This window comes from Trichoderma gamsii (assembly GCF_001481775.2).
Source record: "Trichoderma gamsii strain T6085 chromosome Unknown Scaffold_12.2, whole genome shotgun sequence".
NCBI lineage: Eukaryota > Fungi > Ascomycota > Sordariomycetes > Hypocreales > Hypocreaceae > Trichoderma > Trichoderma gamsii.
In genome coordinates, this window is record NW_020171349.1 from 435503 (window position 1) to 458417 (window position 22915).

Sequence of the window (22915 nt, forward strand, 5' to 3'; positions counted from 1 at the left end):
CAATATAATCATGCTGTCATATCATATACCGTATCGCCTGCCAAACATTCAACCATAAACGTTGAAACAAAAGAAGAACTGCAACCAATCCCTTACCAATGAGAACCGCTTGTATCAAAGGTTCTAAAAATGCAAATGTACGTATATCACCATCGCCGAATCAAGAAAGAGTGGTATCGTTCCCCCCTGTATTCCCTCAATCCTCTTAACTTCTCCAAGGAGAAAGGCTCTCACGTACCGCCCCTTGTCTCCTCAGCGTCCTCATACGGAATTTCCCTCTCTTCCGCTAGCGGCATAAAGTTCGGCGGCCGATAGTCGTCGTGGCTCATCCTAACCGACCTCCTCGGACCCAAATCTTGAAAGCTTCTCCTCGGCACTGAGCTGATAGGCTGGGGGCTTTGGCTTCTCTCTACACTTCTTTCCCGTTCCGTCAGCAGTGTGGCCCCCTCCTCTCGCTGAAGATCAGGCTGTAACCCTATTTCTTCCAACTCGATGCCCTGTGTCTGAGCCTTGCCCCTTTCCAGGTCTCCAGCTCCATCAGCAGCGTACTGTCTCAATATGTGCTTCGAGTTGGTATCCTTCTCTATGCGCTGCATCAGATCCTGATCGGTTGGCCAGTACACTCGTCGAATAGCCTGTACAGCCAGCTCTATTATGATGAGGGTGAATAATGTGAGAAGCAGCGTCGTCCACCAGGATAGCCGATCCCCAAAAGCATGCAAAAAGGCATCCCTCACCGAGATGGGACCAATTGTTCTCGGATATATAGCGGAAAGAATCAAGTTCCAGAGAAACCATCCAGTGATTTCTAGACCGAGTCCAATCAGCGGAATCAACGTTTTACTGTGAAACTCGAGAAGCCTACGTAAAAAGAGCCGATTAGTACAATGCCTCCTCCATATATGACGCACTTCATGATCACTTACAGTAGCTTCACATTGATAAAAATCACACCAGCGCTGAAACATATCGTCCCCATAGCATAAAGGGTATTGTCTTCCGTAAACAGAATGCTCTCAAACGCTCCTAGCATAAAGTAAAACGTGACAAAGCTCTCTGCAACGGCCAGAATCATCCAGCCCAGATACTGCTTTAGGTTGAATCCCTGCCTCTGCTGGCCAAAAGTATACAGCTCCGGTACAGATAATAGCGTCGACGCCTGTAAATCTCTGTCGAAAATACCGAGCAGGACCACAGGCAGAGACGTGAACACGCTGTTGAAAACCGTAAGACTCCACGATTCATAAAGTGAAGTGCCTGTGTAGCCAGTGAAACGCTGAAATTGCGCCTGTATGAGGTAGAAGAAGGTCTCCTTCCAAAACGTGGCCAAGACATACTTGCCCGTCCGGATGTAGTTCCATCGACCGTGCACAAATAGCAGCTTTTGAAGGAACCGGAACTGGGCAATCGAGAAATCGGCTATTCTCGCCGCCTGAAGACCTTCGCGCCCCGAAATTCCTATGCCCACATGTGAAGCCTGAATCATGCCAATGTCGTTTGCTCCGTCGCCAATTGCCAGAGTCATACTCTTTGGCACAAATCGCCTTATAGATTTGACCAGATTGGCTTTCTGAGAAGGCGACGCCCTGCAGCAGATGACAGAGTCAACCCGTACAATCAAGTCGTAGAATAAGGCGGAAAGATCGTCATCAGCGTCAATTGTGGCTAATGTCTGTCCATCCACAACAATGACCGAGTGAGGCACCATGCCCCGTCCGACTTCAGTGAGCGTTGTTGTTATGGCATCTTGAAGTTTCCCCGTGGAGGCGTCCAAGATGTAAATCTCCGAGAACGGTTTGCAAACGCGCGCTGAATGGCCGATATTGATGGCTGTCTCTCTCTTGTCGCCCGTGAGCATCCAGACTTTGATATTTGCACGCATCAGCTTTTCAATTGTCTCCGGAACTCCTTCCTGGAGCTTATCTTCAATAGCTGTAGCTCCAGCAAGCTCAAATTCCTCTTCGATTTTCCCTCCCGCTATTTCGAGGCGTTCTTGGCGGTCAACCAAGCTAGTCTCTGCTTCTTTGTACTGATTTTTCCACTCAGTATACGTTTCTTCGTCGATATATCGATAGGCATATAAAAGTGTTCGTAACCCGTCTGCGGCAAAGTCGTCCACGTGTTGGAAACACCTCTCAAAGATCATCGATTCATCAGCGGCCACTAATTCGTCTATTCTATCATCGTCTTCGCCAGCATAATCCCTATAGTCAAATGATGACATGCGTCCCAAGCTCTGTCTCGGGCTCCGTAGCACATCAGTTGAAGGCCGAGGGGTTATCATGTCCTCTGTATTTCGCCTGTGCAGCCACGAGGCGACACCTTCAGCCTGTGAGAGCCGATTAAGATCCGTAGACCGCCTGCTCATACTTCTTCTTAAACCTTCGAGCCCAGCGCTTGATTTACTCCGGTCCAAACCAAAGCTGTTGCGAACTGAAGACTTTCTGACGATTTGGCTGCTCATGCGTTTGATTGCTTTGTCCTGTTCAAACGTTTTTCTCACGCTTGCTCGGCGATTGACATCTTTGGCCTTTTGCGCAGCAACTTGGTTAAGCCTGAGACGAGACATTATGACATTATCCGCGCCTTTAGAAAAGACACAAATCCGGTTGTCAGGCATTCTAACAATAATTGACATTCGCTTTCTTTTGCTGGTGAATTCAATCACATCCAGCACCTGGTATGTTTCTGTCTGTAGTGCCCCATCCGTATCTTGCATCTGCAGTTTAATGGACTGCGCCGGACGGTCGATGAGCACGTATCCCAAGTCCCGAGCCGCCTCGATAAGGGCCAGTTCGTCAGGAGATGCGGCCTGGTATTCGATATCTCCGCTTTCGTTGGTCTCCGGTAAACAGGTATGGCAAAGGGCTATGCAAAGCAAAAATTGTTTAGCCTTTTGGGAAAAGGGGGTGTTGGGCCGTCGACGGATGTAGTCAAGTAGCTCTTCGGTTTTCATGTCCGGAGCCAAGTTATTCAAATCCGTCATCTGTCCAGAGAAATGTGCCTCCCCCATCTCGTCACCCTCCCCCTGGCCCATCATAGTAGATGTCGTCAAAACAGGCTGTTTTCCCTTTGCGCGAGACTTCATCTTGGTCGTCTCATCGTCCTGAGTATCCATATCGTGAAGGCAAACAACACCAGCAACGCTCAATTTCCGAAAGCGCATCAAGTTCTCTGTTAAAGTTCCCGTTTTGTCTGTAAACACATAGCTCACCTGACCAAGATTCTCCAAAATGGTCGTGGTGTTAGCGATCATGGGAGTATCCGTGACCGGATCGTACATTTCCACGTCCTGCAACAAGAAGAGCTGACCAATTTTGATGACTTCCAGACTGATATAAAGCGAGAGCGGAATTAAACTTCCAAACATAATCAAGAACCCAAAGAAAATTTGCTTAAACGGTACGCTTGCGTCGAATAAGGGAATTTCGACGATGTAGAACGATTTCACTTCTGTGTCGTTGTGCCATCTGAGGTATCCAATACTCAATCCAATGGTGAGAGAGATGACAATGGAGATCTGAGCAAGGACCATTTTGTTAATTGTAGACTGCATTGCCGGCTTTTTGGCATGCGCATGCTTGTTCGCGTTCATGCGAATTTTGCATTCCTCGCCCGAGTTGATCACAAGCCCAATGGCCATTGCAGTGTTTCGCAGGATAGAGCCTCGATAGACAACATTGTTCAATGATAAAGGTACGGCTTCACCGTCGTCGATGCCGACCTTCCCAACATAGTTGTACAGGTCAAGATTGGGATCCTCGGATACCACTGTAGCGCGAGTCGATCGGAGCCCATCCACTGTGTCACATTTATCTGCAAGCAGAGGACAAGCCTGCTTGGCTTTAAGGTTCGTTTCGCCATCCAATGCCATTGTCTCGATATATGCGACGCCGTTCGGCCCCGTAGCATGAAGTACGACCATATCGGCGGGCACTGGTTCGTCGCGACGGAGTCGTACAATGTCACCTACTTGGACATGCTGCCACTGCACATACATCCAGTCGTTCGTGTCGTCCAATCTAGCAAGGGCTCCTTCTTCGATATCTTGCAGAATAACATCCTCCTCATCTGCTCCGCGTCGTTTCTTGGTGCCTTTTCGCTTTATCTTTAGCTTATTCTTCCATACCGACATTCGTGGCCTCTCTCTCCCTTCTCTTACACCGTGGGCCAAGACCCAGGTCATGCTGCGATTCTCCGCCTTATCGAGTTGATATCGCCGGTAGTCGTCATAGCCCTCTTTGGCCATGCTAAAGGCCACGAAGCCAGCCAGTGGAGCAATTGTTGTGTATTTCCCAACAGTGCTCAGGCCAGGAATTACCTGAAGAATGCCCATAATAAGGAGGTAAAAGTTTCCAAGCTTGCTGAACTGAAAGACAAGCTGCTTCGGGATGAAATTGTAGATCGTATAGCGGCTGGAACGAATAAAGTTGCTAATGTAAGGCTGATTGCTGCGTTCATCTATCAGACCACCGGGATCGACGCCCGATGGGTTAAGAGGAATATGACGCCCATCTTTGGAGGGCGGCAGCGGTTTGCGACGAAGGATGGTTTCCAAAACCACTCTCTGATAAAGACTCTGAATGAATGCTTCAGCCTGAGCTTTCCACCCAGATCCGGGCTTCCGATTCCCCTTCTTCCCCTTCGCTATCTTACTATACCCATACTTCCTAGCGACGAGAGAGAACGGCGATTTCGTCTTAGTCGCAGCGGTCTTTGGTCTGGCGTCCAATAACCCTTCGCTCAACAATGTGTCTTGGGCCATTTTCCCTTCGGATGGGCTTTGATCCACGTCAACATGCTCGTAGAAGCGTGGTCTCGATGAAGATCCAGTCAACGGCCTGTTTGTAGTCTGCGGGATGGGCGATAATGTTGTTGTTGGATCTGTTTGAGAACGTCTTGGGCCAGCCATTGGCAATGAAGTGCCCTCAGCCAGCAGCGGTGGGCCAGGCTCAGCGCCATCCTGATCTACATGGTTCGTTTCGTCTGCGGTGCCCTCGGTGTCGTGTGCGTGGCTGTGCTGGTCGCCGGGCTGAGACAGCGGCTGGTGCCGACGATCCATTGTTGATGACGTTAGTGCTGACGTTGGGTACGGCAGCACGGCCTCAGCACAACGACGGAGGACATGCCATGGCAAAGAGATGATAGTAACGAATACTGAGCTTGCAGCCAATTTAGCAAAGGATGCAGGGTTTTGGATTAATCAGATGCACAAAAGAAGACGGGGGTGGGGGATATGCCCGAGGTTGGCGAGTGAGAGAGAGCCAGAGACCAGAGACGCTGGTGCAACGCTGCCAGAAGGCTGGAGCCAGCTTGGCAGGACGTCACGCCCTGAACGCACGAAGGACCAGCAGCGCCTCATCGCATGAGCCTGTAAAGTGGGCTGTTCGACGCTGGCTTGCGACCTGATTCGGGCTCTGAAACGAGGCGCGTCTTATATGACGCATCCGCATTACGTGTAAGCGGCGATGCTCTCCCAAGCCCGGTGTTGGGCACCATCGGCAGTGCTAGAGGGCTTGATCTTGGCTGGGGAGATCTCAGTTGTGCCGCTTTTAGCATCCTTACTAGAGCAGAGGCTCCCCCGCAAATACGACTGAAATACTACTAGCCCAAAGGGCTACACCAATACGACAAAGATACGTACTTTGGGTCATAACGAACTATTCTATTTTTAAACCAAGTTGAGAACCACATCACATCAACTTTTGACCCAAACAGTTACGGCTTTCAGTGACATACAGAATTTGATACCGAGTAAACGTCAATGACCAAAGGATGTGTGTTGTCACATACTAGTCATAGCTCTAGAAATCTCTTCATTGCTGCGTGCATTGTTGTTCGCCAAAAAGATTGCTACTAGATGAAGTTGACAAATATGCAACGGTTGGCCAATGGACACAAGTTGTTTCACGTAAAAGGCAAGGGCAAATTTTGAACATCAAAAGTACTATTGCAAAAGGTTCACAGTCGGCCGCCAATAAGACCGCCATATTCCCTCGTAACTCTAGAGTTACCCAATAGTTACAAAAAAAAAAGTGCCATGCCCTTCTTCATCACCATGTTGAAGAGACGCATATTCCTCCGCTTCTGTCTCGCTCACTCACATACACAACATCATCCGCACATACACACATGCACTGCTATACTTTTAATAAAAAAAGTCTTTCCACCTCTTGCACCATATATCCCTTTTCCCTCTCGATTTTTCCATTAGTAAAAAAAAAATCCAAGATAAAACAAAACTTCAGTTCAAGTTCAGTCACAACCTCCGGGGTTGCAAACCAAATAAAAACGCAAGTGCGAAAACACGAAACAAAGCGAAATGATAACTCCCGGGACTAATGATGTGCGCCAAAAGAAAATTAAGCCCCGCGAGATGCGAGACAGCTGTGTGCTCCCCTTGGGCAATTACACATCGAGTAGCCAAGGGGAGGTAGATAAAAAGAGGAAGAAATAGAAGAAAAAAGGAGAAGCAGATAATGTGGAGTTTGCGGATATAATACATCCAGCAACTTAAGATCACCAAGCAAACAAGAGATAAACGCGCAGGCGGTAGATAAAAAAAAAAGAGTATGGCTGAGTAAAATCTCCACGCGCAGAAGTAGCTCGTACGATCGCTGTACCGGACATGCATGACCGATGTTAAAAGAATGATACCGTCATGCAGATTCATCATGGCCGCATTTAGCGATGGCAGGTAGGTAAGTCAAGCCAAACATATTATACCACCAGTAGGCAGCTAACAAAAAAAAGTATGGGCGAACAAAATTTTATGAGGCGAGATGAGCTCCTAGATGTCTTGCAGGGAGACATGATGCAGTTTCCGAATTGGTATAGATTTACCGAAGAACGCCCTTCCGTTGTAACGATATATCCAAACAACGCCAAGGGCAACAAAAGACCAAATGAAGCGCAAAGCCAGCAATACCACCATTATCCATCAAGATTACCGAGGCATGGAATGCATCGCCTCGGGTGACAGACTAGATGGATCAACGGCATCGAAATGAACCAACTGGTCCATGTCGATATCTGCTTGTGAATGCTGTACATAACTTCCTGGTGAAGGCTCGTGCATTTGTTCATGCATTTGTTCGTGCATTGACTCGTGCATCGGCATGTTGATTGAGTGCTTGGAGTACATCTCGTTCAGGCTAACACCGTCATCCGACACAGCACATGAGCTGTCTTGACCCATGTACATTTCTGAAGAGCCTGGGCGGCCCATCATGGCCATGGGAGGAGAGTGCTCAACAATTGAGGGTTCGGAAGGGCCGTTAAAGGGCAGGGGGGAGATGGCTGTGGGCATGTTGGCTTCAGCGCTGACCATTGGCGACAGGAACGCGTTACCATATGGAGTGCTGTAGTTTGACGGAGCTAGGGGGCCACCAGCCTCAGGGCCAGGGGTGAAGTAGCCTGGGCTCGGAGGGAACTCGGATGGCGACGCAGTTGTTGCTGACATGGGGTATTGCCGCATGTCCAAACCAAAGCCTGCTTGTGTGTCAATCCTCAAGTTGTGGGCAGCGTTGGGCTGTTGTGGCACTGGAGCGTAGATGTTGGGGTTGTGCTGAGCGCCCATCTCTCCAGGAGGCTGAATATAGAATGACGGCATGGGCTGGTTTTGAAACATGGCGAAGTCAACAGGCCCGGGAACAGAGCGGCTACGCTGTCTTTTGTGGCCGGGGGGCCTCATACCAGCGGCAGAGTGCATATTTGCCATACCCCATTGCTGCTGAGCCATGGCCATGGGCGGTGGGTGTGCGCCGAAACTTGGCTGTGATGAGGGTCGAGCTAGCGTGGGAGATACAGGCGCCGAAACAGAGATGGCTTGGGGATCAGCAAATGGATGGACCTGGCGCATATGAGGGTTGTGGCGGTTCATAAAAGATTCCAAAGACACCAGCTTAGCCAACTGGTTGGCCAAGACCTTGGGGTTGCCTCCAAGGTGGTGAAGCAAGCACTGAGACGCCTGTTGGTCCTCGGTAAAATCACTGACATAATCAAAGCCCGTTGTCGATGAAGTTGCGTCCATCATGAAGTAAGGGGGCTGGTTGAGCTCAATGAAGATGCCAGCCAGCTTGTTCATGTCATTGTCCGCGTTCTCGAGCCAAATGTTCTTGATATGGGAGAAGGGATACTCGATTTTGTATCCAGCTTGCTCGTTGTTGATGTAATAGGTCATGGTGCACTTGTCTGGCGAGTAGAAAATGATGAGATCCATGGTGTTTTGTCCGACTCGCGTCCACTTGCCGATGCTCAGAGAGCGACAGGTAAGGTGATGGATCACTAGAAGTCAATTAATACCGCTGATTGCGCGCGACAAGACAGGAATTGGCACGAGTGGAGAAATGAAGAAGAAACGCGATTGACTTACAAACTTTGCCTTGCGCGCTCTGGTCGCCGCCAAAGAGCATGTTGTTACCACCAAAAGGAATCAGGCCGGTGCGGCCCATGTAGCTTCCAGCGAAACCCTTACCTGACTCCATTGCTTGCATCGCGAGATATTGCCGCATGGACTCAGGGATAGAGTCAATGTCCTCGCCAGTTTCGAGACTCTTCTTAGCCAGCATCTTAATCTTGGCTCGTCTATAAGAAACGTTAGCCCCCATTGTCGTTGAGCAGTACTCAATCAGTACGCAGTGATTATTACCTGTTCTGGAACCAGATCTGGACAGATCGCTCAGTCATATTAATTTCCTCGGCTATTCTGTCGCGGACGCTAGCCGTGGGAGTTGGGTTTTTGTTGAACTCCATCTCCAGAGTCGTCAATTGGTCTTGGGTGGCCCTCTGTCTCTTCTGGTTCTTCTGCTGCTGGGTGAGGGTGCTTTTGCGCGGCGGGCGGCGGGCGGCATTGGCCTGGCCATTGGCGCTGGTGGGAGAAGGAAGAGCTCTAGAAGCAGATCCAGGGGTACCGTCTGAAGATGCCGAGTGGTGAATCATGGATCCAGTCGGGCTGATGGGAGCAGTTGGCGTAACCACTGTGGCCGTCAAAGCCAGCGGCTGCTCTATCTCGGTAGCCATGGCGATGGAGACGCGTCAAGGTCGTACTACCGTTCGTGGTCGAGAGTCGAGGAGGTATTTGTGTTGTTAGAGTGCAGAAGGTTCTTGAGCGTTAGGATATCGCTCCCAATCAGACGGGTCGCAATAGCACAGCCGTCAGAACCTCCCAGAGATGTAAGGGTTTGTATGAAGATTCAAAAGAATCAGGTGAGAAAAGTGGCGGCAACGGGCGCTCGAAAGGGTTCGAATATAATGTTGATACTGTGAGTAGTAGGCAAAGACAGGGAGTAATAGCCAAAAAGAAAGCAGAGGCGAGTTCTAGAAAAAAAAGAATGTGGTCTGGGATCCTTGCAAGGAACACAGCTGATGCTCAATACAAATAGCGGAGTCTACCCAGCAGAGAAAGATTGACAGGCCTTGGATATGAAAGCCGAAAGAATGGAATGGTCCCGGAAAGAGTGACGGTAACCGAAATGGCCGAAGATTAAGAGAGTGACGTGAAAAGAAAGACGCACGAGAGAAAGGGAAAAGGAAAAAAAAAGGAGGAGACAATGGCCGCGAGGATGGTGATGGGGAAGACGGAGGAGGGAACGGGGACAGGAGACTTGGGAGAAGAAAAAGGCGAGCCGGCGGTGGGTTTGGGGGAGGGGGGGTCCCCTGGCGCCTGGGGGCAGAACAGAGCGCTGCCACTGGCTGCAGCCGCTGCCAGCGAGGGGGGGATGGCAGCCACTTGCGCTGCAGGCTCTGCAGGCTGTACAGACACGCTGCGGGCTATTCCCACTAGTAGCAAACACTGGAGGCCACGCGCACGTACCGCCCAGGTACCGGTTTGCGCCGCACGCTGCTGCACAGGCGCTGGGCGAGCACACGGCGGGTACCTGCCGGCCTCTGGCGCCACGCTGCCAGTTGCTTTTTTTCCGCGAGTGAGTGCCTCGCAGGCGGCAGCCATGGCCAGGCACAGGCACCGGCTCAGGCACAGGCACGAGCAGCGCAGCCAGCGCCACCCACAGTCCCGTCCACACTGTTCCGGCCGGACCCTGGCAGCACAGGCCAACGGGCCCTGCATCCGCCGGTCGCAGCGCCAATGGCCGGGCTGGCCAGAGCTTTTTCCTGCTCTAGACATCCGATGGCGACAGGGTACTGGCGGGGGACCAGGAGCTCTGGAGCTGAGCAGCAGTGGATGGTGTCGCAGAGGCGAGCTTGCAGGTACCCGCGCAGGTACCCAGATAGCGCTGGCTGTCTGTTCCGCTCCCCCAAGTGCCCTTCTGGCCAGTTGACCGGCCACTGGCGCACATCGCAACCCTGTCGGCCTGTCAACCCTGTCTTCCTTTAGCGCATCGGCTCCTCTCAGAGCAGTTGAGAATCTGGGCCAGAGCTGCTAGTGGCTACCGACAGTGCCGTACAGTGCAGCATTGCGTTGAGCTATCGTGCTGGTGTTGTCGGTGTTTGGACGAGGTGGCGCGCTCTCTCAAAAGGTCCCGTCCACAGAGGCGAAAGCCATGCAAGTACTTGCACCTTGCATGCAGCAGCTCCTCTTGTTGTTTCTGCGGACGGTACCTGCATTGCCTTGCCTTGCATGCATTGCATCGCATCGCATCGCATCGCATGCTTCCCAGAGATCGCACTTCAAGCGAAGCCTGCAAGCTGCATGTTCCCAGTTTGTACGAGTGTGTTGCGGTCTAAAGGGACTGAATGGATGATATAGATAGTCTGGTACTAAGGTCTGGTATCAAATACGAGCACGTATAGTGCTACAGCGTTGAACCACTGGCAGTTTTGGTACTTGCAGGCAGCTGTAGCAAACACACAGCCCGGCGTTGTACCTGAGGTGGCGAGCGTCTACTCGGACTGCCAGAATGATATTATCCGTCAGCATGGCTAAAACACCAGACTATCACGTCGCGCTCTCTTATCGGCTATTTGACGGGCACAATCCGTGTGTTCTTGTGGCCTTTCAACGTAATGATATGCCCGCAGATCCCGCGAGCCCGCGAGAGCACGGCAATTGGCAAGACTCATGTTGTCTCCTTTCTACTCCTTCGCAGCTTGAATCCGCCGTGCTTCGTCTCTTTGAGTTGGTACCTACCTACCTCAGGTACCTAACTACATCTCCAAGTACCGGCTACTACTCCAACTGGCCAAGGCACTGGGAATGGAGCGGGCGTCGGCTGCAACGACTACTGTTGCTTGGTTCTCATGCATCGTCACCAAAGCAGCCATAATCGCGACTAGCGATACCAGTAGGTCTTATCCCGAACGGATCCATCTGGCTAGCCTGCGATGAGCGCATCCTTGGAGCAGCAGATACTGCAAGTACGGGGTATGCACCGCCCTAAGACTCTGTAGCTCGGGGCACAAGTTCCAGACGGAGCGACTCGGGTGATGTTTTGCCCACCAGAGGACGGAGCAAAAAGGGACAAAAAGGAGACGTGAGCCTTGAAGCTTCACCAGGGTCTGGTACTTGCAGCTCCGTACGTGTGCGGAGCAACACAAAGTACCTACATCTTCCCAGAATCCGTCCCTACCTATGCGAGCAACCAGTGCTTCTCTTTTGCGCGTCTATTCATGCTGGTGGAGGTATTGACGCTCTTATGCAAGACCCTTTCAGACAGCTGGACAAGATCCGCAGCAGCAGAATGCAAGCTCGCTGTTGCCGGCTGGCTTGCGGTTCGAGACCGGCCGGGCGTGCACAGTGCTGTACCGTGCAGAAGATACGGCACGTGCACGTTGCTGTACGCCGGCGATCTGATGTTCCACTGGCTGGCCTCCATGTCTGTCCCCTTTCTCTCTTCCCCTTTCGTCGCCAAGTGCAAGCTCTCACGCGTTTGTCGTAAGGGCGACGACATGCGTGCCTTCGGCGAGACAATAGGCCGCTATTGTCGTCTGCCAACTATGAACACCACAATTACTTCTTTACCTGCATAGGCACCAAGCAGCATATTCGTCCTCTTGACCAGCGCGGCAACTCGCTTCAGCCAGGCGCGCCGTGCTTTTCTCCGTCTCTTTCCAAAACTAAGCAAAAGAGAGCTTGAGTATCCAGATCAGCCTGCGCTACTGCGTCTGTTCGTACGACTAGGTGGCAGCTCTAGTCAGTCTAGCCCCCGGAGATCGTCACCTTGAGCCTCGCTTGACCCAGAGCCCCCACAGCTTGACCAGCGACCGAGTCGGAGGTCAACAGCAGTATCAGCCGGGGTAATCCAAGACCACGATGCAACACCAGTACATGCTTGTACCTGCGTCAAAGCCATCGTCTGGTACGGCCCCGTGTCCTGCCGCGGTACAGCAAGTCGCACCTGTAAGGAGTACGCGAGCATCGAAGCCAACAGAGAACATGAACACAGGCACACAACGCGGTCCTTGGCCAAGCAGCTGACAGGAATTTGCTCTTGTTGCTTACTGTACACACTTGGTACATGATGTTCTCATCTACACGTATCGTACGGCCTGGCAGCCTCTACCGCAGCACCTAGCCCGGCGTCAGCCTGCTTTCTCAGTCCTTCTCTGGCGCGTCCATCTGCGGCATCCTACAGTATCAGTCGTTTCCGAGGTGCGAAACAGGTAGGATTTTTCGTGGGCTCACGCCGTGCATACTTAGCGCCTATCAAGCCTGCCATCTATGCTGCTGCTTCTCGATCTAGCATTCTTCTGCCACCACCCATCTGCCATTCACCTCGGCAGCTCGAGCTTACCATGACTTGCAACGTGTGAGACAGGCGCACGGGTGAACATCTTTTTCGGCTCGTTTTCTGTCATGCTAGCGGTTGGCTACCCAGTGCTGCAAGTGCAGTACGACTATCTACGGGCGTTGCCGGTAGTGACGATACCAATAGCTCTTCACCATATCAAGCATCGCCATGTACTGTCTACGGGTAGTATACGAAGTTGCACAGCGTGCACAGGCGTTCGATACAGAGATAGGAACAAGAACAGGAACAGGAACTGGTGTGATGGCGGCACAAATCCCAGCTGCAACTCCATACCGCTCTTGGTTACCTCAACGCATGCATGGCGCTACTCGTGCGTCTGTGCGAGAGTTTGTGGCTCTCGCCCGCCATGGCTCGATTCGAAGCATCCAACCCTAAGCCACAATCCAGTAATGACTTTCGAGCTGCTGCAGTGGGTGGGGTGACATCATGGCGAGCTGTTGGTGACCTGCGGAAGGCGCTTATACCACCAGCTTTGTTTACTACGAAGTATCGTTTAGTGCCATACTAGCAGTTCAACTGCGGAGAATAGCTGAATTGTTATCTGCCAAGACGGTGATACTATTGCGCTTTACTCGCCCATGGCATGCGACTTAATCCAGCCCGCTGCAGAATCACAGATCCGGCGATTCATCCCTCAAGGGTGTTAGTGTAGATGCAAGTCCAGGTGCTCTTTGTGGTTAAAGGCAACTGGGGATAAGTGCCATTGAGAGAAAGGCCGATGCAACCTCAGGACGAACAGCCCAGAAAAAAGTGTGTTCCTGCAGAAGCGTCCGATGCGGTCACGGAGCGGGTCTTCGTGTGCATACAGTGCGCCCCTTAACTGCTCCATCACGGCGGGCACTATCAACCAAGCTCTCTCTCTAGTCACGCCAGCCGAGGGGCCTGCTGGTGAGCGTGCCTCAAACAAAAGCCCTCCCCCTTTTGACACATGTCCGCCGCCTCGCTTGTTCGTTCGCCGCCGATGATCGCGGCAGGATGGTATCAAGTGTGCACGTCGGAGTGCCTGCCAAGCGTCAGGGACGGAGCGCCGGGCTCCAGTATCTGCTGGTGGCATCATATAGGCACAAGGTCGTCCGGCTGCCGATACATACGAGAAGCGCATGTTACGACGGAGCACTGCTAATCATCAGTGGCACCATGTCTCTGTGAGAGATGACGAGACTCAACGGCAAGACCGCAGAGAAGGCCAGGATAGCCCTATCCCTATTCCTGGAGCCTTCATCAAAGCCAAGTGTCCGACCGACGATACGTGATCGACACGACGCACGTGGTAACATGCTCTGCGAAGTGCTTCCCAGCAAAGGAAGCGAATCTGTCCGGTCGGCCTTAAAAGAAACGTTAGACATCGCCATCCCAAATACGATAGTCCAAAGACTGCCCAAACGGCACACAGTACGAGCCGGAACACAGTGCAGCATGCTCAACGGTCTCAGAGAAGCTCAGGCTGCTCCACAGCCTCCTTACCCCTGACTAGGACAGACCAGGATTTTGGGACCCTGTCGCTTGGCGGCGTTCAGCGTCAGCCACGGCCAACCAGTAGTCGGGAGGCGCTCCGCCCAACCGCCCGTCTTGACTTTGTCCTAAACCTAAACCATCATAGGAGAGATCGTTGCAAGTGCGAGTAGCATCGCGCAAAAGCGACGAGCTCATCCTCACGCACATGCAAGTTCGAGACGCAGAGTGCTTGCCACCAGAGAGAGCTCTAGCGCGGCTTAAGTTCCATGTGCTCTGGCTTCCATTCTATTCTATTTCGAGTCTTTGCACCTCCGATCGATCCATCATGGGCACGGCTTTCTATCCTTCTCCACATGATCCCAGCCCGCTGCTCCAACTTAGCAGTGCTGTGCATGGACTTTTTCGTGCTTGTGTCTCGCGGCCTGTCGAGACGAGACCTTGCCGTCGGCTTTGAATGACCACATGTTTTTAGCTCTGCCATGAGACGGAGCCTTGGTAGAAAATAATGCATGTCACCATTTTTGCTTACACGTTTGTCAATCTTCTCCAGGCTCAACAACATCAAGCTATACATGCTGGCAAGATCATTCAGCCTCCCTTGGCATCTAGTGGCAGGCAGCGGCTTAACGATTGCTACGAAAGTCCGGGCGATCAGAGTCGCCAAGCTACGCCCGCCCAGTCTTCCAAAAGATTCTAGGTAGTTATTCGTACTGGAAGAAACAGCAATCCCCCTTGCGCAAACGTCACTACGGGCTGGTCATTTTAGCCGTCGGTCAAGATTTGACATGTCTAGTAAACTGGCAAAACTATTGAAGGCGATCAGACTAGTAGTGTCGCAGGATGCTTGAACTTTTTTTTGCCACGCTCGGATCTTCGCGGAGTAGGGGCAAACAAAAAAAAAAAATTCACGATATGCGCCTGATTTTAGCGATTGTCGGAATGGCCGCCAAAGCGAACGAACCTAAGCCGTCTTTTTGGGCAAGAAAATAAAAATAAGGTCCTTTTGCAATGATTATGGAATATATACTATCGGATTTTGATTTCTATTAATACCTTTCGACTTGACTCGAGCATTTAGCAAACTGGACCCCTCCAATTGGAGTTACATAATTGAGCCACGAACAATCCGGCTAGGATATCAGCACTTACAGTGGTGGAGTCAAGTCGTATCTCTGTTTTGAAAGGAAAAGCACATGTATCAGCAATGGCTACATCGTCACTGACTCAAGTATACGAAATCGATCCAGAGTGTAGACTGATCTGCTCTCTAACAGAGCTTGCGTCTGTGTTACAGAACCGAATCTATTATGATACAAAACGCAGAGATCATGAGCGATTCACTCTGTACGATGTTTCATACTGCTTCAATCCTTACCTGGCTATCTAGGCTTGTTTTTTTCTTGTCTCCCTTTTTGCCACACTAGCCAATGGAGCATTTTGAGTGCAGCATCACCCGCCAGCGTGTTGTCTGTCTCACCTTGACCAAGACTAGCCTCGACCAGTTCAAGAACAAGTCTAACCGGTGAGGGCGGCTAATTCCCTCTACTCGTGAAGAAAATCTAAAGTCATGACTCCGGCACTCCAGACACATGATTTTACTTCAAACTCCAATCTTGGCTCTCTTTCTAAGATGGAGGAGCCTAACTCGCAAATCTCGAGGCGCAATCAATGCAGCAAAAACATCGAGATCCTTTACTGATTTTCGCAGCTGCATCTTTCATGTCTCAGGTCCCTTGCGTTTCTCGCCGTTCTAGGCCAGCGGCCAAGACACGCTTACAAGATACGGACGAAAGTCACCGAGAGCCCTCCTTGCGCATGTCTCACCTTTAACGCTTTGGCATGATCTTGATGGCTGCCCCTGGCAGCTAACCACGGATATCGTAGTACATAGGTATCACTCCAGCATGCATGATGTACTTCTAGTAAGCCATATTACTAAACTCGGTAAAGAGTGTAGAGGTGTCTTAGGCTTGGCGAGATATGGCGGTGTTTGTATAACAAATACAGAGCACGATGATCCTTGGAAAGGCCCAACACACGTCAAGTGAACAGAGTAAGTTCTACAGCATTGCCCGCGTGCTGGTACATGATACGCCATGAAACTTGACCGCCAATTCAGCATAAAAACCAACATGAGGCCATGCATCTCCGGCACCACTCATGAGCCTCCAAGTCGAAAAGAAAAACAGATTACAAAAACTCTTCAGCTTTCACAGCTCTCGCATCACCTCCTCCACTGCCCTAGCTGCCAATCGCTTTCTTTGCGCCTCACTCATGCCCTCGCCCATCTCTTTCGCCGCTTGAAGCTTTCTCATCATCTTTTCCACCTTTGCAATGTCCTCATCGCCAAGCTCACCGTCTTCGTCCTTTGCGTCGGCGGCAGAGCCACCCGCTACATCTGAAGTCTTCGGTGCATTGGCCGTGTCGGCATCTTCGGAATCGCCTGTTTCGCGATGACTCGTCTCCCATATCGCCATGCGCAGGCCTTCGAAATCAGAACGGTCGACGCCAAATTCTAAGCTCTCTGGGTTGAAATCGTCGGCGCCGTCGGACTTTTCAGAATGCGCCTCGTCAGAGTCAGATAATGGATCTCCAACAAATATATGCTCCCAGTCGTTTGATTCCAGTGCTTCCCGGACGCGGGGGATACCCGTCTTTTCTGTTGGTGCGTTTTACGTTTCAGTGAGATGTTTTGCTTCAATAGCCGTGCAGTACACGGCAGGCACAGTGAAAGAGAGATGTGAAAATGGACAAAAAGAAAAAAGGATGAAAGGATCAATCATACCTCCAAATTCATTCTTTTCCATTTGCCCACTTTTAAGCTGAACAAACTCCATTCCAGCTTCCGCACACAGCTCATCCCACTCATCGGCGTCGCCCTCGCCAATCCCAATAGCCAGCCTCACCCCATCCCAATTCCACCCACCCAGGCCATCCTGAACGACACTGCTCACATGTCGAATCAGACTAGGAGGTTGGTCATCCCGAGTCAAAGCAGCAGGCTTCTCATTCGGTATCACAAAGACGAGGATAAGGCCGCCCAAAACGGCAAGGACCTCGTGGGCCTCTTCGGATAGAAACGATGAGGCCCATTCTGAAGGCGATGCGATGACATCTAACCAGATTGGGATGGAGGCTGTGTAGTAGGGTGTTTTGAGCTCAAGGTCGTGGGTGATACCTGCTAGTGAGGCTGATGAGGATTCTGGGGATGAGCCCGTGAGATCTTCCAGACCAAGTTAGCCTAGCTCTTTCAATTAACAAGAAAAGAATAACGATTCGTCTGATCCACTGTTTAACGAGATATAGGTCCATAGATAATATGTGAAGCCTTTTCCCAAAAAGGGGCGATGACGATGAATGCATCTTGAGAACTCGCGTATCCTCTTCAACGCCAAAAGGTCGCGAATAGACCTCGCCTAATAAAAGACGCACCCTCCCAAACAATCCAGTATAAATAACTTCAAAGGAAATATAGATGTACCTTTGAGAACACGGCTCAGATGCGATTCTGAGCCTTCCAGGCTAACAGCCAGAATCCTCCGCGGGTTGGAGATGTCCATTCTTCTGCTTGTCAACTCGTTCCGTATCTTCTCAGTGATGCGGGGGGGAAGCAATTTGAAAGAGGGTCACTCGGACTCCCGTGTCGATTTTCTAAATGGTATGTCGACGTAATGCGGACAGGAATTGAGAATGTGTGATTTTGCGAGTTTTAGTCTAGATATAGAGAGCAGAAGGCGAGATGTAAATGTAATGAGAGCTGGAAGCCAGTTTGCTTAGTGATGGCATGTCAGCCGCGTTTAAGCAGATCGGCGGGGCAAATTCATTGGTCCGAGCGGGATCCGCATTTGATAGCTTCCATTGGTTTTCTACGAGAACAATAGAGATGAGAGAGAGAAAGCAAACAGCAATCAACAGTAGATAGATCATAAACAGATGATTTTAGAAGGTGCGTAGACAGTAGTGTATGTATAATAACCAGAAGAAAAAAATGACTAAAGATTGTACAATAGTTGACCGATTGCTTCGCCTTTTTGAAAGCATCATGCTACCCTGTAACTCCAGAATGACCCAATGAAAAATGTTGTTGTGTAGAGAAGTGAGGGAGGAGAGGAGTCCAGTGTCTAATGAAAATGCGCATCTCCAGTCTTTCATGATCATGCTTCTTTACCAAAGCTATAGAAGCCATAGCTCAATCAACGCCTTCCAAACTTGAAGCGTGAACCTCCAGCACTGCCGCTATCGCCTCCCCATCCAAATGATCGGTTTACAACCCCCATAGCCTCTACACCAGCTTGTACCATGCCAGCAAAGCCGCCAGCTTGATCGGCCGGCTGATCAGCCCTCTCGACGTCTCCCTGGTCAAGGTGTCCCTGCCTGCGTTCCAACACGGCTTTCTGGATGGCTCTCGCCCACATGTGATACCACTGTGCCTCACTCATGGAAGTATATCGACGTTCCATGCAGCCTGTGCCATCTGGCTCCTGGCGGCTCATGGACCATTCGGTGTAGACTGTTTCCCAGCGCTTGGTGCGGAAGAACAGGTAGGGCCATGCAAAGAGGAACATGAGCGTCAGCATAAACATGACCTCGATCCACTTGGTCAAGCGCATTTGGTTCACGCGGCAAGCATTGTAAATCTCCACGCGCGAGTTCCTCACCGGGAATGTGATGCTGGTGTGGCCGCGATAGTTGGTATCCTTGACCAGGCGCTCCAGATGTTTCTTCAAATAATCCCAGTCCCAGCCGGTAACACGGCGCTCAAAAGCCATGTTCTTGAGGCCAGCTCGGCTGGCGCAGAAGCGGTGGCACCATTCCTCGACGGTGGGCTCGCCATTCTCAATAATGCCACCGCTACCACCGAAACCGGGAGCACGAGTTGCGAAGATGGTTCCACGGCGAACCTTTTCGAGGTTGCCGACGGATCGCATTTCTCGCCAAGCCCCATTTGTAGGATCTTGAATGTTGGTGTAAAGCAGATGTGTGAGCTCGATCTCAATGTCAAAATCAACTACTGTGACCTGCTCGGTCTTGTCATCTGACTTTCGGCGAGTCTCGGTGTGAGTGCCGCGGATTTGGGCAAAAGGCCGAGGAGGCAATTGTGAGAGGTGGACAAGGGTTTCGTTGAGGAATTTGGGATCGGAGTCGAGGCGCGGGTCCATGTAATAGACGGTGTCTGAGCGAGCATCACGCTTGAATGGCTCAATAGTCAGGCCGGTAGCTGCAGGGCCCGCGGCAGGGGCCAGAGGGTCGATGAAAGGAACAGCATCGTTCTCGTGCTCGTCATAGAGGGGAGGGAGGTCATCGGCAGCGATTTCGGCGGGATCATCGTCGAAATACGTCTGGCGATGGTTGCCGAGATTGGAGGCAGAGTATGTGGAAGTGGTTGGATTGAGAGAGATGGAGCTTGCAGACTCGGTCAACGGAGTAACAGGTCCATTTGCGGGAGACGCAGGCGGCAGAAAGTCCGGCTTGCCCATAGTGTCGGAGGAGTTGGCTATGAGGCAGGAGAGTAACTCAAAAAGTAGGAGTAAGGAAAATAGGTCTGGTGTTGAAGAAAATAAGTTTGGTGGAATCGATAAGCAAAAAGAAGCTTAAAGTCGGTGGAAGGTACGACGTACACGCGTGGGTACGCTTGCCGCTGCCTGGATGTCTCCAATCTCTGGACTCTTTTCCTCTTTTCTTTTTCTCTTCTTTTTCTCACGCTCGTGCTTATCAATCAGCTCTCTCTCTCTTCAACTCCAGAGTCGCCAGATCTCGATTCTCGACAAGACAGTTGGCAAGAAGGAAAGAAACACAATCTGGCCTTGGCGGGTGGCTTTGTTGCTTATTACTCTCCGCCCCTTAGGCAGTCACCAGGCCCGAGATGGGACCAGGCGTAGGTACCTTATGGGCGGTGGGTGCGTGAAGATGCACAAGTGCGTCGACATCAAGGCCTGCTAACAGTCGGCTAGTGCTAATAGCGCCTACCCATGCGGCTGAATGGCGCTATGAAAGAACAAGTGCGAGGACATTGTAGGTGCAAGCCCAGCAGCTTACGTCGCCTCCGCCTCCACTCGTTCGTGGCATGATTCCCTTTCTGGAAACGGCCGAATCTGCGGTTTACACGAGGATTTGGGTGTGAGACGAAGCGAGACGAAAAAGACCGGTTGAAACAGAAATCATGTTCCAAGTGCGCCGAAGCTGAGTTTGGAGCAGCGGGCAATAAACAGCAGCATGGCCTACGGAGATTAGTCGAAACATACTCATACAAACAATGATTCACACAATATGACCCTTGATGGACAGGGTATGAGGGGCCAAAGAAGCTTCGTGGAATAATGTTTGACCGTCGCTGCTGAACGCTCGCTCTAAGCTTTGGAAGCAGCTCATCGCTGGCCTAACTTTGCTCGTGATTAGGCGCCCAAGGCATCCTTCACCTCAACTTACCCCACCGCCATCACCACCTCGCCATGCCATTCTCGGAGCAGATTCAAGTCTGCGATTAGCAGCACTGCTATTCTTACTACTAGCACGTAACACAACCAACAACTGCTGTACGCGAGAATGGGAGGCCGCTACCAGGCGCTGGAGATGCATCAATGACAACGATTGGTCCAATAAAGCCACAGCTGCGTACGGGTGGCTCTCTTATACAATTCGGCGTATGGTTTCGCGCGCGCCAAACTGCTTACCCCACAGCTAGATAATAAGGCTGCGGGTGAGTCTGAGTAAGGCGTCAGTTTCGCACTCTAGCAGGCGTATAAATCCATGCGTCTCGTTGTTCCACCCCTCGAGTTATCAAATGCACCTTTCGAAGCAAAAATTCACCATCATTCTAGCGATACAGAACGCCTGGACAGACAGCATGAGTTCCATCGACATATCATGCGGCGTCCTGACGCTCCTAACGAGCGCAATCCAGGCTGGCAAATCTCTCCATGAGACGATCCAGTCCTTTCGAAATTACGAGCGGACGATTCGAGATCTACGCTCCGAGCTCGAGTCGCTCATACAGGTTCTCGAATCGCTCAAAAATGTCGTTACTGATGAAGGGCCCATTGTCTCTATGCTGAAGCTTCCGGTACTGTGTTGCCACCAGACATGCCAGGAGTTTAATGCCGTCATCATAAAGTGTACCAAACATGCGCCTGCTGGCTCGCGAACGAGCTTCCGAGACTGGGCTCAGATCAGATACATGGGTGGCGATATCAGAGACTTTAAAGACATGCTATCCGGCTATAAATCTACCATTGCTATTGCTCTTGGCAGCCTTAATATGTTCGTCGCCCCTGGTAGCTGCATCTGATTTCAGCTTATAGCTTTCGACAAAGGCAGTCATACGTGCTGGTTGACTGGTTTTCTTTCTTTCTATATAATGCTGACTCTAGATGAATAGGACAAATGTCAAAATGACTCGCGAAGCGTTGGATCAGTACAATGAGATGATTCAAGAGACAACCGCTGATCTCGAGGCTCATCTTCAGAGCATCGACGACAAATTAGCTGCCATCGCCGACCGTTCGCGCTCTGAGCCTGACCCCAATGCTGGATCGAGTGTCAAGCGAATGGAGGAGGAAAGGCAAAGTGCTCAGCAGTGCATCCTCATCTGCGAGAGTGCGCGGTCTCATATACAGTCCTTGCAAGATAATATGCAGCGTCTGGATGCTGAGCCGAACCAAGATCGCCGCCAGACAGCCATCGCGCTAAGCGAGGCCAGAGACAGAATGGTACTCATGATTACAGACTTGCAAAAACGGCTCGTCGACCTATCGGCGAAATCACTAAGTACGGAGGTATCATTGCGGCCCGATGAGTTTGAGCAGGATCGGGCTCGACTCCTAAAGGAGATTGATATAGCCAAGCAATGCCTCGAGGTTTGTAACATGGCGGCCGACCAGGCCTCTAGGCAGAGAGTACACGTCTTTGGTGACGTTTCCGCCGAGGACAACAGCCAGCAGATTCTCATATCGACCGTGGGAGATCTCCTAAACGCCAAGAACATAAAAGTTGGAAATTTCTCCTCGCAGTGGTTAGGATCCATGACAGATGCCTCTCTGCAACAATTGTCTATAGACCGAACGACGCAATACGTCAATGTCAATGTAAGAGAAAACGATCCGTCCTTTGGTGGTAAATATGGCTCAGGGTTTAGATTGAATGAAAGGGGCAGCCAGCCAGCTGCTGGTGTCGGACGTACGAAATAGTAGCCATAGACCACATAATTAGACAAGGGAGAAATTGTTCAGCACTCGATTTCGATTTCATTATTCAAGTCCGCAGTTGTAGCGTAATAAGGCAGCCAGTCCACCCACTTATTAGCATATACATATACGACTACTAAATATATTAAAAATAGCAGTAGTAGCAGCAGTAGCAGCAGTACATGTGGTGCATGTGGTGCATGTAGTAGTAATAATAGCAGCAGTAGCCCATGATACAGCTGGAGTACCGGAAAACAAGATTGAGGTGCTGAACAACTCTTCTTTATTTAAAAAGTCAGGATGCTCAAGCATTCTCTTCATATTTTGAACACCACTGATTTCGGAAATGAAGCCGGATCTGACATTAGTGAGTAATGGGTGTAGGCTCAGCAGGCCAGGGTTTTCCTTTTTTTTATGGTATAAACCTTACAAACATCAGATTGGGCTCAAAGGAAAGTGTGCCCAATAATACATTCATGTACTATCAATAACTTGGAATATATAATTACTATTCATGCTCATACATAATGTTTTGTATCCCCTACCCGCTCTCTCGCATGTATTTCCAATGGA

At 50.8% G+C, this 22915-nt stretch overlaps 6 protein-coding genes across 6 annotated transcripts; 2 read left to right on the top strand and 4 right to left on the bottom strand.

Moving 5' to 3' along the window:
* Positions 1-230: 230 nt before the first annotated feature.
* Positions 231-5062, bottom strand: TGAM01_v204320 (hypothetical protein; the record flags this gene model as incomplete). Its single annotated transcript, XM_018808239.1, has 2 exons — positions 231-861; positions 927-5062. 2 exons carry the CDS (start codon positions 5060-5062, stop codon positions 231-233), a joined length of 4767 nt encoding a protein of 1588 aa, XP_018658510.1.
* Positions 5063-6946: 1884 nt separating this feature from the next.
* On the bottom strand, positions 6947-9021 carry TGAM01_v204322 (hypothetical protein; the record flags this gene model as incomplete). The annotated part of the gene is made up of 3 exons (XM_018808240.1): positions 6947-8286; positions 8375-8586; positions 8651-9021. The coding sequence occupies 3 exons, from the start codon at positions 9019-9021 to the stop codon at positions 6947-6949; spliced, it is 1923 nt and encodes a 640-aa protein (XP_018658511.1).
* Positions 9022-15589: 6568 nt separating this feature from the next.
* Positions 15590-15916, top strand: TGAM01_v204323 (hypothetical protein; the record flags this gene model as incomplete). The annotated part of the gene is made up of 2 exons (XM_024549397.1): positions 15590-15684; positions 15748-15916. 2 exons carry the CDS (start codon positions 15590-15592, stop codon positions 15914-15916), a joined length of 264 nt encoding a protein of 87 aa, XP_024405861.1.
* Positions 15917-16372: 456 nt separating this feature from the next.
* Positions 16373-17722, bottom strand: TGAM01_v204324 (hypothetical protein; the record flags this gene model as incomplete). Its single annotated transcript, XM_024549398.1, has 3 exons — positions 16373-16821; positions 16948-17385; positions 17644-17722. 3 exons carry the CDS (start codon positions 17720-17722, stop codon positions 16373-16375), a joined length of 966 nt encoding a protein of 321 aa, XP_024405862.1.
* Positions 17723-18355: 633 nt separating this feature from the next.
* TGAM01_v204326 (hypothetical protein) lies at positions 18356-19639 on the bottom strand (the record flags this gene model as incomplete). The annotated part of the gene is made up of 1 exon (XM_018808242.1): positions 18356-19639. One exon carries the CDS (start codon positions 19637-19639, stop codon positions 18356-18358), a length of 1284 nt encoding a protein of 427 aa, XP_018658513.1.
* A 1304-nt stretch (positions 19640-20943) lies between these two features.
* TGAM01_v204325 (hypothetical protein) lies at positions 20944-22345 on the top strand (the record flags this gene model as incomplete). Its single annotated transcript, XM_018808243.2, has 2 exons — positions 20944-21419; positions 21538-22345. The coding sequence occupies 2 exons, from the start codon at positions 20944-20946 to the stop codon at positions 22343-22345; spliced, it is 1284 nt and encodes a 427-aa protein (XP_018658514.2).
* Between the last annotated feature and the right edge of the window lie 570 nt (positions 22346-22915).